General features: G+C 43.8%; 1 protein-coding gene across 11 annotated transcripts in view; it reads left to right on the top strand.

The window, feature by feature from the left end:
- Positions 1-10,547, top strand: part of LOC126405648 (caskin-2-like) — an 81,921-nt gene extending 71,374 nt beyond the window's left edge. For 4 of the 11 annotated variants that reach the window (XM_050069466.1, XM_050069462.1, XM_050069469.1 and 1 more), the window contains 10 exons: positions 168-242; positions 2,932-3,068; positions 3,359-3,422; positions 3,814-3,911; positions 4,191-4,301; positions 4,388-4,489; positions 4,578-4,716; positions 4,817-6,517; positions 7,627-7,906; positions 8,020-10,547. In XM_050069466.1, coding sequence (XP_049925423.1) covers positions 168-242; positions 2,932-3,068; positions 3,359-3,422; positions 3,814-3,911; positions 4,191-4,301; positions 4,388-4,489; positions 4,578-4,716; positions 4,817-6,517; positions 7,627-7,906; positions 8,020-8,119 — 2,807 coding nt within the window. In that variant the 3' untranslated portion in view covers positions 8,120-10,547. The remainder of the gene's footprint in view (positions 1-167; positions 243-2,931; positions 3,069-3,358; positions 3,423-3,813; positions 3,912-4,190; positions 4,302-4,387; positions 4,490-4,577; positions 4,717-4,816; positions 6,518-7,626; positions 7,907-8,019) is intronic. The other 7 variants (XM_050069467.1, XM_050069464.1, XM_050069471.1 and 4 more) reach the window with 5 other exon arrangements.
- Positions 10,548-15,902: the final 5,355 nt, after the last annotated feature.

Below are 15,902 nucleotides of genomic sequence, written 5' to 3'. Positions count from 1 at the left end.
ACAAAGATCTTTCTTTTTTTTTTTTTTTTTTTTTTACCTCTACTGTAAGAGTCCCAAATCAGAGACCTGGCAGAAGCCTTCTCTATCTAATCTTTGTCCTTCAACATCCCCTCTCAGTCAGCCCCCCCTAACAGAACGCAGTCCATCAGAGTCTTTGTGTCTGATAGGTTTGTCTCCGAGCCGCCTGTCTCAGTCTGAGTGTCCCTTCGAGGACATCTGGGTTCTCAGGGACTCGTGTCATGGTAAGAGCCCCCGAACGACAGCTTCTCCTCCCCAGCTGTTCTGAAGCTGCCTCGCTGCCCCGCTCAATGCTCTGCATCTGGACCCGACACACCAAGACAGCTAAACAACTGACCACAAAATGTTATGGCTGTGTCGCCTCATGACGCTTCACAGTATCTCAAGTCGCCTCATGACGCTTCACATTATCTCATGTCGCTTCATGATACCTAATGACACTTTGCATAATCTCATGTTACCTCGTGATGCCTCTTCATTCTTCACATTATCTCATTAGGCCTTATGGTGCTTCAGATTATTTTATGTTGCCTCATGACGCCTAATGACACTTTGCATAATCTCATGTCACCTCCTGACACCTCATGACACTTCACATTATCTTATGTTGCTTCATGTTTCCTTGTGACGCCTCACATTATTGGTATTCGTCTCATGACGCATCACATTATCTCATGTTGCCTCATGATGCTACACATTAACTACGAAGCCTTGTATTGCTTCACATTATCTCATTTTATTTTATTTATTTATTTAAGAGAAGGGACAGTGTGCATTGATCAACATTTCATGAGACCTCATGACGCTTCAAATGATCTTAGTTTGCTTCTTGACAATTCACATTTACTCATTAGGCTTCATGACACTTCACATTATCTTAATTCACCTCAAAATGCTTCACACTATCTCAAGTTGCCTCATGACACTTAACATTATCACGTGATGCCTCATGACGCCTTACATTATTTCTATTCATCTTATGACGCTTCACATTATCTTATGTCACCTCAATACGCCTCACATTATGTCAGGTCACCTCATGACGCTTCACATTATCTTATGTCGCCTCATGATGCCTCACGATGCCTCACCTTATCTCGTGACACCTCATGACGCTTCACATTATCTCATTAGGCCTCATAAAGCTTCACATTATCTCATTAGGCCTCATAAAGCTTCACATTATCTCATTAGGCCTCATAAAGCTTCACATTATCTTATGTTGCCTCCTGACACCTTATGATACCGCATAATGCCTCACATTATCTTGTGATGCCTCATGACACTTCACATTATTTCAGTTCACCTCATGCTGCTTCATACGATCTCAATTCTCTTCATAAAGTTTCACATTATCTCATGTTGCCTTATGATGCTTCACAATATTTCCTGTCTCGTCATGATGCCTTTGATGTCTCACATTATCTCACAACACTTCATGACGCTTCACATCATCTCATTAGGCCTCATAAAGCCTCACATTATCTTATGTTGCCTCATGACACCGATGCTTCATATGATCTCAACTGACCTCATAACACTTCACATTATCTGATGTTGCCTTATGATGCTTCACGTTATTCTCGTCATGACACCTCACGATGGCTCCCATTATCTAGTGATGCCTCATGATGCTTTGAATTATCACAATCTGCCTCATGACACCTTATATTATTTCAATTCACCTTATGACACTTCACATTATCTTATGTCACCTCAAGACACTTCACATTATCTCATGTTGCCTCTTGACACCTGACATTATCTTAGGCCGCCTCACTTCCCTTCTTATTGCTTCACATTATCTCATGTTATCTCACCACACATCACTTCCATCAGTTCACTTCACATAGTCTCATGTCGGTCAACCTACATTGCTTCACCTCCTCACACTTTCTGCTTCATTGCATTGCACCGTCTTACTTCGCTTAATGGCGCCTCACATTGCCCAGTGGCTCGAAGTAAAAAACACAAACTTCGGTGGTGCCGCTCACACCACAAACGCTTGTGGTCTTCTTGGTGTGTTGGGTCCAAAAACTCTGTGTGATTCACTGCTTCAGGCTGAACTTGTGGTCAGAGTGTCTGGCTATCAGAAATCCCTGTTGTTGTCCTCATTGGTGCCACAGGGGGGCGCCACTGGTTTATCTCATTATTAACTGTCACACTGCAAAATGTCTTGATCTCAGTCAGTGAAGGCTCAGTGATCCTCTGATGTAGCTGAATAGAAGTAGAATCCGTCATAGATTGTTTGACTGAAGTTATTGTCACGTGCCATCTCACAGAACTAATAACCTCCATTTTATGTGATTTGCCACAAATCTTTAAAAATGTCTTTCATAAATAGAGTTTAGCTAATTAAGTGCTGTGTTTTGGCTATCACCTTTATTATTTTTCCATTATTTTTCAAAGGAAGTTTTGGGATTTTGCACTCGTCTTAATTTCCTAACATTTGGGATGTCACGTCTGAGGTCTACCATTGGAAATAAAAACAACAGTTCAGATGCTCAACCTGAAAGCTTTTACACTTTTAAGCCACATTTATATTCTTGTATTCTCAAACTTGTATCAGACTGTGGTGGTGCAACATGGAAACTGTATGTAGTCTGAATCTGTCCCTGAAGCCTGATGCTGCTGACTACATGACTGTCATTAATGGACTCGTGCCTGCAGCTGTGCTCCCCCGCTCTGCCACAGCACAGCTTTTAGACCAGAAACCTGCATCCTGCCCATCACCCCCGTCATCACCCCCCAGCTCCTTTGACCCCCGCAGGCTGTTTGGCCCTGACGAAGAGCATCTGCTGCTTTCCACAGCCTGACGCCGACCCTCTCTGCTGATGTGAACCCCCCTCTCCTCCTTCTTCCTCCCTCCTGGATATCATGACTTTACTTTTGTTTTGTATTTTTGGTTTGCAGCTGGAGACAGGAACAGTGTCGGGAGTACTGGCAGCGTCGGCAGTACCCGGAGTGCTGGCAGCGGACAGAGCACAGAGAGCAACAACGCACCCAATGGACTCCAACACAACGGCGGTCACCATGACAATGCCAATAAGGTACTCAAATACAATCATGCTAATGCACAAGCTGATCCAAGATTTTGGTTTAAACAGTCAGATCTGGCCCAGACTTTGGCCCAGATTTCATCTTATTGCTCGCTGTCGCACAATCGTTGACATGCCTGTGGGCTCAGCTGAATATAACAGTTATTTACAGCTAAATGTATATATATAAATGTATATATACACTATATATACACTATACATCGTATTTCTTGTTGCATTTGTTCTCTCCTCTACTGTTAAATTCTGCTGATGAACTCAGTTTGCTTTCTGTATTTGTGCAGCCGGCGCCCTCTGCTGTCGATTCTGGACACTTAGACTGCAGCAAACAGCCTGATCACCCTGCAGGTACTTTTCTCTTTAATGATCCTTTACGTCAGGTACTTTTGTCACACAGTGTCAACTAGTAGTCTTCCAAACACCAAGATAGATTTACTCCAGTGTACATTGTAGTCTGTGATACAATACTCTGCAATTTTTAATGATTCACTATTGCTGTAATTGCACGGGGATATCAAAATGTTTTTCAGGAGCTGATGATGTCTTTATTTATTTCTTTTTTTTTAAACTTTATTTTTATAAATATTCAGATCCTAATAAAATTAAAATTCTTTTCTTGGAGGGTTTAAGTGAAAGACAAGAACACAATCTTTATGGGGAATATTTACAATTAGAATTTTTTAAGATCCTATTACTTTGAGGTCGACCTGCTGAGGTCTGGTGTGTGATGTCACTGCAGGTGGGACTCCACGGAGGCAGACAGTGACGGTGCAGAGACCTGCAGAGCAGAGCTTCTCCCAGCAGTTTGTTCGTCCTCAGCAGCTGCTGGAGGGGAAGGTACAGAAATTGTTTATATACTGTCTATTGTTTTATTAATCCTTTTTATTTACTTCTTTCAAAATTGTGCAAAACCTTGAGACACTTCAGTGGTTGATGAGTAAAACTTTAGATGTTCTACAAGCAGAATCCTCAAAAACTTTTTTGTCCCACCACTACAGTTTTCTATCACGGACTCAATAAAATAAAATAAGTGTTCTGCTACTGTATTGTTTTCTGTGGTTATCAGATCACACCCACAAGTTGAACAGCAGTCTGTACATTGTGTGTGTGTTGTAGGACGCAGAGGCCATCTATCAATGGCTGAGTGAGTTCCAGCTTCAGCAGTATACTGGAAACTTCATCAGTGCTGGTTATGATGTTCCAACCATCAGCAGGATGACTCCTGAGGTAAATAAAGACACTAACTGGTGAATTAACATATAGTGAAACCTTTGTGCAGTATTTACCAGTCTGTTGTCTTGTTGTGTCTGCAGGACCTGACTGCCATCGGAGTGACCAAACCAGGCCACCGCAAGAAAATCTCCATCGAGATCAACAACCTGAACATCCCTGAGTGGCTGCCTGAGTACATCCCAGTAAGACTGCCAACAGCTTGCTGCTTAACATGCTAACTTTCAAACCCTGTGATACCGATTGATCTGAGTGATCTGTTCTTCCTCACAGTCTGATCTGGGTGAGTGGCTCAGTGCCATCGGTCTCCCACAGTACCACAAAAAACTCTCTGAAAATGGCTATGACTCCATCAGCATCGTGAAAGACCTCACCTGGGAGGATCTGCAGGAGATCGGCATCACCAAGCTGGGTGAGGACACATTATATTCCGGCATGTGCTCAATATGACTGCTGGGACCAGTGGGGTTTTTTTATTTTATTTTGGTATGATAAATGAATTTTCCCTGCAGGCCACCAGAAGAAGCTGATGCTGGCGGTGAAGAAGCTGTGTGACATCCAGAGGGCGATCCTTCAGGCTGAATCAGGCCAAGGCACACTGCGTCGCAAGGCCCCAGGAGCTCTCCACCTGGTCACCATTGAGCCGCCTGACTCAGGAGGTGAATGCTCTTCTCCTCACACCCCAAAAATGCTGACCTTCCAGGACAGCGAGCTGAGTGCCGAGCTGCAGACAGCCATGTCCAGCCACTACGGAGGCTGCGAGGAAGGCTTGGCCATCAAGAATGCAGTGGGAATGTCCCAGAGCCAGGAGAGCATTGACACCCGGTCCAGAGGCTCCGGGCGCTCCCAAGAGCCTCCCACAGCTTCCATCACTCCCCACAGCTGGTCCCAGGAGAGCCTGGATGGCAGCCCCGCCAAGGAGAGGAATCTTCCTGAGGGCTGGGACCAGAGACCTCTACAGCAGCAGCCGCTGCCCAAGCAGGTGCCTTTGGGCACAGCAACTGTGTTTAAGTACCCAGCAATCCCAGCAAAGCCCAAACTGTCTGGATCTTGTGGTCCCTCCCCTCATGGTTCCCCAGCACTGAAGGGTTTCAGCTATCTGCATTCTCACTGTGGCTCCACAGACTTGACCTCATCTCCCAGGCCTGAGAATCACAGCATGACCCTGACGCCGCCCAAGAAGCGCACCCAGAGCATGACCCGCCACGCTCTGTCAGATGGAGAACCTGATGAGGACGATGATGAGCCTGCGTACCGTTCTGGAAACCTGTCGTCTTATGCCACTCTGACACGCAAACCCGGTCGCAGCCAGCTAGCTCGATTACAGGCGAGTCCAGAGAAGAATGGCAATGTAGGACGCAGTCAGTCTTTTGCAGTGCGCGCCCGGAAAAAAGGCCCCCCTCCTCCTCCTCCAAAGAGACTAAGCTCAGTGAGCAGCACCACCAGCGGGGAGCTGAGTGACAGCAGCACGACGTCATCTGCTGGTGGGGCGATGACAGACAGTCCAGTGAGTGTGAGGAGCATCGCAGCCTCTATGGAAGGCAGGACAGAAGAGAAGAACCCTCCAGGACCTAAACCTGACCTCATTGAGCAGGAGCCGCCTCCTGCCTCCCTCAACCCTGCAGGTCAGGAGCCCAGAGAGGCTGGTGGGGTGAGGAGGAGGGTTCAGAGCGAGTGTATCCCCACCCAGTCAGGCATCAGCACAGAGCCGGATCGAGCTGTAAAATCTGACTCTGAGGAAGAAGAATCAAAGGGTCGCGGACTGGAGGGCTCCTCATCCCCTCAGAACAGCTCCAGTGAGTGCATCCCCTTCGCAGAGGAGGGCAACTTGACTATCAAACAGAGACCCAAAGCTCCAGGGCCACCAAGGGCTGAGGCGGTGCTGGAGCCTCCAGAGAAACAAGCAGCCAAGAACCTGGAGGTGCCCGAGTTTAATCTGAAGGAGTCGGACACAGTGAAGCGCCGACACAAACCCAAAGACAAGGACCAGAGTGGAGGCTCTCCCAACAGAGAGGGAGCAGGGGAAGCCGGGTCAAAATCCAGTAGTAGCAGGCCTCCATCCCAGAGCCAGGATGAGGTCAGTCTGCAGATTAATGAGGCCAGTCTGGAGAGACCTGCTAGTCCAGCAACAGGATCCCCCATCAAACCTCCACTCTCCCCCAAACCTGCCGTTGCTCCAAAACCTCTCCGCCACAGTCTGCTGGCATCACAAGGTACGATACTCACACTTTCTCAGTGGTTTTTATGTGTAATGCAAAAATGAATGCTGCATTTAAATCTCACATACAGATACTTGTTGTTATTGTTGCTCTTGACTAGAGACTTGACTTGTGACTTGTTGGTCTTGACTTGGACTTGACTTTGGATTCAGTCTTGATGTGGGACTTCTTGAATTTGATTTTGGACTTGACCTGGGGCCTGTTCCTTTGACTATACTTGACTTTGGACTTGTTCCTATTAACTTAGACTTGTTGCTCTTGACTTGGGACTTGTTGCGTTTGACCAGAGACTTGTTTCAGGACTAGGATTAGGACTAGGCTTGATATGGGACATGTTGCCTCTTACTGTGTACATGACTTTAGACATGTTCGTCTTAGGAGAGTTGCTATTCCTAACCTGGAACTTGTTGGATTTGTCTTGTGACCCTACTTGAAACATGTTGCTCTTGGCTTGGGAGTTCTTGGGCTTGACTTGGGATTTGACTCAGAACTTGGGACTTGTTACTTTTGAGTAGGACATTGTTGCTCTTTAATAGGAACTTGACTTGGGATTTGTTGGTCTTGACTTGGAGTTGACTTTAGACTTGATTTTGATGTTGGACTTGTTGGGTTTGACCTTGGACTTGACCTGAGACCTGTTCCCTTTGACCATTCTTGACTTTGGACTTGTTCCTATTAACGTGGACTTGTTCGACTTGGGACTTGTTGCTTTTGAGATGGGACTTGTTGCTTTTGACCAGAGACTTGTCTTGGGACTTTTTGCTCGATATAGGACATGTTGCCTCAGACTGTGCACTTTAGACTTGTTCATACTGATTTGAACTTGCTGATCTTGACTCAGGAACTGACTTGGGACTTTATGCTCTTGACTTTGAACTTTTTTTGGAATTTGTTGTTTTTGACTTGGAACCTGTATTTATTTGTAACTTGTTGCTCTTGATTTGAGACTTGTTAGACTGACTTTAGACTTGCCTCTGAGCTTGTTGTTCTTGACTTGGCAGTTCTTAGATCTGACTTGGGACTTTCAACTTATTGCTCTTGACTTTGGACTTGCCAGGTATGACTTGAGACTTGTTGGTATTTAACATGCTGTTTCTCTGCAGCAGCTGGCCTCTCCTCTCCATCTGTGACCGTCAATGCAGTTCAGAGTGTGGCCTTCACCTCTCCGTCCTCTCCCTGTCACGGGCCTCCAGCTCCAGCCCCTCAGAGTCCGTCTCTGACATCTGGGAGGCCTCAGGTGTGTGTGGTGGGCCCGGGTCTCGTCCCTGAGACATCCTGTGGAACTGGGGTAGTTCAGCAGAGACTGGATCAGACCAGCACGTCTCTGGCAGCAGCTTTGAAGGCCGTTGAGAGAAAACTGAACCTGGAGGACAACTCAGACAGGTAAGATGGTCAGATGGAGTCACAATGCCACGTGTAATGAACTCAACATCCTCTAGGGGGCAGTAGGAGCATTTCAGTATTGTTAAGTTAACTTTATTTTTTTATTTCCTCAGTAGTGGATCAAACACAGTGAAGTCTGCAGGGACAATCCTGGACGACATCGGCAACATGTTTGATGACCTGGCCGACCAGCTGGATGCCATGTTGGACTGAAGACTTTTCATAAAGGCCCCAAAATAAAAGCCCTCAACCTCAGGAAGTGAAACAGAGTAAGAGACAAAGGGGGGAAGGAGGGTCGATGTTTTTACCCCTCAGCTCTGAGCTACATGATGAACACAGTCAGAGGAGCGCAGGTCAGACACTTGTCTTGTTTCTCAGCCTGAACACCAGCACTTAATCTCCGCTGTGCTTCCTGGACCAGGTCCTGTACTCGCATTTCTGACACAATCTGGTTCCCGTATCGACGGATTCAAGTCCAGCTGAAACCTTGTTAACCTTGTTACGTCGTTGTGTCTTCTCAAAATATGAACCAAACTGAAGTTGGACCAGCAGTATTTTATCAGCCCACTGTGAGGGGAGAAACTCCTTTGCAGATTATTAAGATTATTGTTAAACACTAATATTGTTACATGAAGTTTTATCTTTTTGACATGATAGAGAGCCGAAGTCCTGACTTCACTTCCTGTCCAGCATCTGTTCAATGAACGACGAATGCATAAACTGCCAAAATTCTTGATGAATTGAAGTAAAGGTGGACAAATTTTAACAACAACAAAACTATATCAATCAGTTTACAAACTCACTCAGCTCGTACAGTATAATCCAAATCTCATTTTTCCAGTTGTATGTTCAGTGCTTCACAAACATGCATTTTAGTTCAAATCTCACCATGTTAAACACCTCAGCACAAACTGTCTTGTGCCTGTGTTGTTTATTTCTACACTGTGGTATTAATACTTTTACTTCAGCAAATACTTCCACCACTGTGGTTAACATCCATATAGGCAATAATAACCTGCAATGAAAATCAAAAACAAAAGTGTCACTAATAAACAGAAGAAAAGAATATATGATCAGAATAGTCACTCATGTGAATCTTACTCACCTTGGGCTCACCTTATAGTGAATTAAGTAAAGATAATAAACTATTTTCCATTTTTCTAGAGACCAGAAACTCCCTCAAGGATCCCTGGAGGTCCCCGAACCACTGGTACATAGAACAACATAATTGCAAGATCAACATGTTGGTGTCTTTCATCAGGGTCATAATAAAACGCATTACAAACAACATTTAAATGCAGGTAGGCATGCAGCAGTAAGAAAGGATGCCAACTGAAGACACCCAGTCATGTAGATTTACACATATCAGCCAGTGGTGTATCTGCAGAGGTGGGTTGGGTATATGGTCATGTGGCTCCAGGCCAGTCGTTCTCCCAGACAGGCAGACAGTCCCTTCTTGAAAAGAAGTTAATTAAGGGTCATTAAAAACACAAATATTAGTTAAACAATACTACATAGTTTAAAAAAAAACATCCTTATTTAGACAAAGAGAGGATAAAGTGTTAAGAACATTTCTGTTTAAAGGCTGAAGTTCTAATTACGTGTGATTTTAAATCCAGTTTTCTGGCTCGTGGAACAGAACCTGGACCGTCAGGTTTCACTCCAGCTCTCTACCCAACATGGCTGACCATTTCAAATTCTACCTTTTGTAATATTAAAAAAACAAACAAATCTATTTTATACCAAGTGATCTTAACCGTGTGTAGTTAGTCTTCAAGTATGTTTGTGTCGTTGTAACTGAAACATGTAAAAGTGCTCGATCATGTTGTTGATACAAAGGGAAGCATGCTCAGCTCACCAGTCACTGTGTGTGTGTGTACAGACGGCATGTGACATGTCAGTGATATACATACTATTTTTTGATATTCATTATAGCCAATTTAGTATTTAAATTAGAGTTATCTAAATATGTATATTGTACACTAGAGGTATATACAGGAGCAGATATTCAACCAAAGTCTTTGTACAGATTTTCCTCAAATATTTTCACAAACATTTCCTTTAAAAAAAAAAAAAGATGCAGAATCCTGTTTGTTGTAAGATGTTTATGAAATGTTATTTTTTCGTGCAGCCTGCAGCGTATGGATACAGAGTCCATATTTAGCATGCCATAGCTCTATCTGAACATGTTTCATTGGTGATAAAGACTGTTAACCCTGGTGTGTGTCCTGTGACCGTGTGAATGGATCTGTGTGTTATTATCTCTTGAGTCTCAGGAAAATCCCTCCTGACCTCAACACGCTGGCTCCTCCGTGTCCTGCTGCTTCCAGCTACAGGGGATTTAAAAAGCTGAGTGAATTCAATCAGACGTTAAATACAGTCTGTACTGACTCACCTGTAATGATGATGTCACTGCAGCCTCCACATTCCTACAGCATGAAGTCAGTGTGTTCATAACAACACGTTACGTAAAGAATCTAATCAGCTACACAGTAAATATCACACTGCATCATATTGGAGGTGGATGATGTGTGTGTGTGTGTGAGTGTGTGTGTGTGTGTGTGTGAGATTTCCTGTTGTTTTGGTCATTCTCTGTCCCCTCTGGCTGTATTATTTGTTTAACCATTAAATATCTATGATGTTACCCTGCTCGTGTTTTTTTGTGATGTATCTTTATTGACAGAATTAAAGGTCCAGTGTTTTAGGGGGATATATTGTCAGAAATTGAATATAGCATAAAAAGTATGTTTTCTTTAGTGTATGATCACCTGAAAACTAAGAATCATTGTGTTTTTGTTACATTAGAATGAGCCATTTATATCTACATAGGGAGCAGGTCCTCGTCTACTGAGATCACCATGTTGGGCTGCCATGTTTCTACAGAAGCCCAGAATGAACAAACCAAACACTGGCTCCACATAGGGCCATTTGCGTTTTCGCTTCAGCCACCGTAGTCAGCAGCCCTTCTGTGATGAGAGCATCAGGAAACACCAGTCGTTTTAACGTGAAGCTGCTTTATTTAGTGCTGTTATCAGTTTATATCACCAGGTCTGTTTGCTTTGGGGAGGAAGAAACCTCTGCAGATAGTTTGGCCCACGGTAAAAACCTCCTGAATGACTGGATCTTATGTTGTCAGCAAATAAAGGTGAGCGCAGATTAGCAGGTTCTAGGCTAGCAGCCCTAACATGCCAGACAGCATCAGTGAGACACTGGTTTGTAACATGAAACTGCTTTAATCAGTGTTTTTACTGGTTTTATTCACCAGGTGCATTTGTTTTGGATAGAAAGAGACATCTGCGAATAATTCTGCTCCCAGTAAAAACCTCCTGAACAATAATATGGAAATCTTATCTCAAGTTTCAGCTGGTTGCGATCACCCCGTGTTATTCTACTTGTTTAAAACAAATGATCTATTTTAATACATCCTACACACTTGGTTCAACACTACTAAACAGATGCTGCAAGTTTTGGAATGATTGGACAAACAATGCCTGAGTCATAGTCAGATTTCTGTTTGCCACAGTTTGTTCTTTTGGCTGGGTTGCTGTATTTTATTTTATTTAACCACAAGATGGGGCCATAACATGAAGCAGACACAGGTGGCAATACAGGTGATACAATAACATGATTACCAATAATGTGATTATCCCATAGGGTGCCTCACTATGTTGAAAATATTTGGAAGTGTATAAAAAGTGTTTGCAACTGACATTGTTTGGCCCTTGATGAAGCCGTGTCAAAACATTTGGTTTTGATTCAGCCTTTAACCACTTTACTATGTTTAGGACCAAATTTATATCCAGAGTAATTTATAGGTTATAGATTTACACTCACAGAACCTTGCTATTACTGGGTTGGACGCCTTAATTCTTGGTGGCATAGATTCAACAAGGTGCTGGAAACATTCCTCAGTGATTTTGGTCCATATTGACATGATAGCATCAAACAGTTGCTGCAGATTTGTCAGCTTCACATTCATGATGTGAATCTCCTGTTCCACCACATCCCAAAGGTGCTCTATTGGATTGAGATCTGGTGACTGTGGAGGCCATTGGAGTACAGTGAACTCATTGTCATGTTCAAGAAACCAGTTTGAGATGATTTGAGCTTTGTGACATGGTGCGTTATCCTGCTGGAAGTAGCCATCAGAAGATGGGTACACTGTGGTCATAAAGGGATGGACACGGTCAGCAACAATACTCAGGTAGGCTGTGGTGTTTAAACCATGCTCAGTTGGTACTAAGGGGCCCAAAGTGTGCCAAGAAAATATCCTTCACACCATTCCACCACCACCAGCCTGAACCGTTGATACAAGGCAGGATGGATCCATGCTTTCATGTTGTTTCCGCCAAATTCTGACCCTACCATCTGACTGTCGCAGCAGAAATTGAGACTCATCAGATCAGGCGACGTTTTTCCAATCTTCTATTGTCCAATTTTGCTGAGCCTGTGTGAATTGTAGCCTAAAGGCCAAAACACACCGGCGGCGTCATATGACGGCGGCGTCACTGACGCGAGTCAAGTGCCGCCTCCAACACAACCGGATTTCTATTGCACACTCCAGTCCGCTAGGCTGGAATGTACAAAATAGCGCTTTTTCAAGGGCGGCGACACTGGAAAAATAGGACAATAGCGTAAAGTGCCGCGGTGCGAGACGCCGCCGGTGTGGGTTTGGAAATAGAAAATAATGGGGGCGGCTGTTTTGACGCGTCGTACGCCACCGGTGTGTTTTGGCCTACAGCCTCCTGTTGTTAGCTGACAGGAGTGGCACCAGGTGTGGTCTTCTGCTGCTGTAGCCCATCTGCCTCAAGGTTTGAGGTGTTGTTGGTTCAGAGATGATCTTCTGCATACCTTGGTTGTAACAAGTGGTTATTTGAATTACTGTTTCCTTTCTATCATCTTGAACCAGTCTGGCCATTCTCCTCTGACCTCTGGCATCAACAAGGCATGTTCACCCAGTGAACTGCAGCTCACTGGATATTTTCTCTTTCTCAGACCATCCTCTGTAAACCCTAGAGATGGTTGCGCATGAAAATCTCAGTAGATCAGCAGTTTCTGAAATACTCAGACCAGCCCGTCTGACACCAACAACCATGCCACTTTCAAAGCAGGGGCGCCTCCAGAAATTTTTCATAGGGGTGGCCAGATGGGGCCACTTAAAATCTTGGGGTGGCACACCAAAACTAAAAGCCATAATTTCAGGATTTTATTATACTGTTGTAGTATTTAGGCTAGTAAAACTATCAGAAAGACTTAAGGAAATGCCTACTGATATACTTTGGTTTATTGTGTTACATTTAATGTTACTGTGAGGACAGTTGCGTTTATCTCATCGACAGGAAATCACATCATCTGCTATATGTGACGTACATGCCCTTATTTGGATAACACATCCTGGTATTCCCCACACACAGGAAGATGTTTTCAGTAGGGGGGGGGGGCTGCCAACTGAATGAATGAATGAATGACATCATTGTATTTTTTTTCCTGCTGTATAGCGCATCGCACATCGCCACTCACTAGGCTGCTGACTGGCTGCCATAAGCTACACACAAATAAAACATTAAGAAGTTCTAACAAATGCAAATTTTATTACATTTTTTCCATAAGGAGGCCAACAGTAGAATTCACCACATGACAAAAGCAGACAAGAACTACCGTAGTTTGAGCGCTGTCCTTGGTGCTGAAGATGTCCCCGAACCTGTTACAGGCAGCGGTTATAACAAAATCACTTTAAGTGCTGTCCTTAGTGCTGAAGATGCAAAAACAAACAAATGTCTATACTCCAAAACTCACTACCTCTGACATGACGAACCAAGACAGTGTACATAGATAACAAACAACATCAGCAGAAAAACAGAAGTCCTGCAAACCAACAGCAAGCAGCGATCACCATGGCCAAATGACGCTGCATATCTGTAATGAAGAAAAAAAAACAAGACAGCTGTTGGCAACTAACGCTGTTGCTGCTGCAGCTACTATTAGGCTACTACTGTTATCCAAACTAAATTAAAGGAAGCAAAGAATGTTTAACCTATAATTCTGCATTATGTTGCCTTCTTTCCACAGCAAATAAATTATTTCCTTTAAACAAATGGCTCAGAGAAATGCCGTCTAGCAAAGTTAAATATTTTCACCACCATTTTAGTTATGAAAGCAAAGTTAAATATTTTCACCACCATTTTAGTTATGAAATAGCCTCACATAAGATATTTAAGGTGCACGCACACACAAGCAGGATCTCACACACATAAAACGTGACTGGAATTAATAAATAAGCAGTAAATGCACAGTGGGGGTTATTTGTTTTGTGTATCGGCGTGACGCACTGTGTTAATTGAGTGAATCGTCCGAGTCGGACGCGTGTTAATTTGAGTTTGATTTAAATTAACTACACTAAAGTTGTTGAGTTAAACTAACCATACGAGTCCTTTTCTTTTTATACAATTTATTGCTGCATTTTGAAAGCAAAAAGAGTTAAGTTTTTTTGGGGTCTCATGTTATATCAGGGGTTTCAGCTTGGCACCGTGAACCTGTGCCTCCCGTGACCTGTAAAAGTAGAGTTGTGACATAAGCCTCAGTTTCTGTTGTTGGCGAATTGTTACAAGCTGATGAATTCGCTGGTCAAGGCTAGGCAAAATATTAGTACAGGTGAGATGACAGACAGATGGATGGTTTGTCTCTAACAAAATACTTTCTGTAGACGTGCTGCAAGAAGGGATTAATGCTTAATATACATCTGCAGCCAGAGCGCATTACGCTGTCAATAGGCTTTATGTGTGGGGAATACCAAGATGTGTTATCCAAATATGGGCATGTATGTTACATATAGCAGATGGATGTGATTTCCCATCGATGAGATAAACGCAACTGTCCTCACAGTCTGTGCCGGCGCAGTGAGGGAGAAATGCACAGACTGCTTCATGTTGGAAGTGCTGTGGTTGGACTAACAGGCGGTTGGACTACTGGGTATGAAATCCGACGGTCGGAATAATGGCATGAAAATGGTCGGATTAATGGACGGTCGACATTATGGGACTAAAACGATAAAACTTGCCGTAGACCTGCATGGTTGGATTAGCGGGTAGTCAGAGTTATGGGTAGTCAGACCTATGGGAGGGCGCACAAACACCTGGTCCCCACTGGCGAGTGGGGTGGCCAGTGGGGTGGCCAGCAAATTTATAGGGGGGGCCGTGGCCCCCCCTGGCCACCCCCTGGTGGCGCCATTGCTTCAAAGGCACTTGAATCACCTTTCTTCCCCATTCTGATGCTCGGTTTGAACTTCAGCAAGTGGTCTTTACCATGTCTACATGCCTAAATGCATTAAGTTGCTGCCGCGTGATTGGCTGATTAGCTATTTGAGTTAACAAGCAGTTGAACAGGTGTACCTAATAAAGTGGCCAGTGAGTGTATTTATTCAGTCATGCATTTTAATAAGTCTTTCAATCATCTCAATGTATAATGGTGTTTGTTGTAGTAATACAAAGACAATGGTGCAACTCTTGTAAAAAAAAAAAAAAAAAAATACATGTATTTAATATTTCTGCTTCTCTTTTTGGAGTTCAAAATAGTTTTTAAACCCTCGTTCAAGTATGATATATATCATTTGTTTAAATTGGTGTTTGACATGTTTTTCCTATTTATTTCATTATGTGCACCGCGGCACATTGTGTTCCAGGCAGGTAGGCTAATTTAGTTAGTTTACAGATTGACTCACTGTTGCACCGGTCAGTACAAATACCATACAACGAATGACCAGCAGATGTCGCTGTTTCCTCTGTGTTAACACGCCAAAGGGGCTCAGCGCCTCAAAGCCTACAAGGATCCCCCCACGTCAGTATGACACCTTTCCTGATAAAACCTAAAACTGACGGCAACACATCTGCTGAAGCCCCTTGTGTCTTTGCGTCCTTTGCCCGTAGAGCCGTATCTTGCTATCTGACTGTGACGCAGTGCTGCAGCAGCAAAAGTCAGTAAACCACGTGACTTCTGATCC

The sequence above is a fragment of the Epinephelus moara genome, chromosome 18 (assembly GCF_006386435.1).
Source record: "Epinephelus moara isolate mb chromosome 18, YSFRI_EMoa_1.0, whole genome shotgun sequence".
Lineage (NCBI taxonomy): Eukaryota > Metazoa > Chordata > Actinopteri > Perciformes > Serranidae > Epinephelus > Epinephelus moara.
The sequence above is the reverse complement of the archived record's forward strand: the minus strand, read 5'-3'. Positions and strand labels throughout refer to the sequence as shown.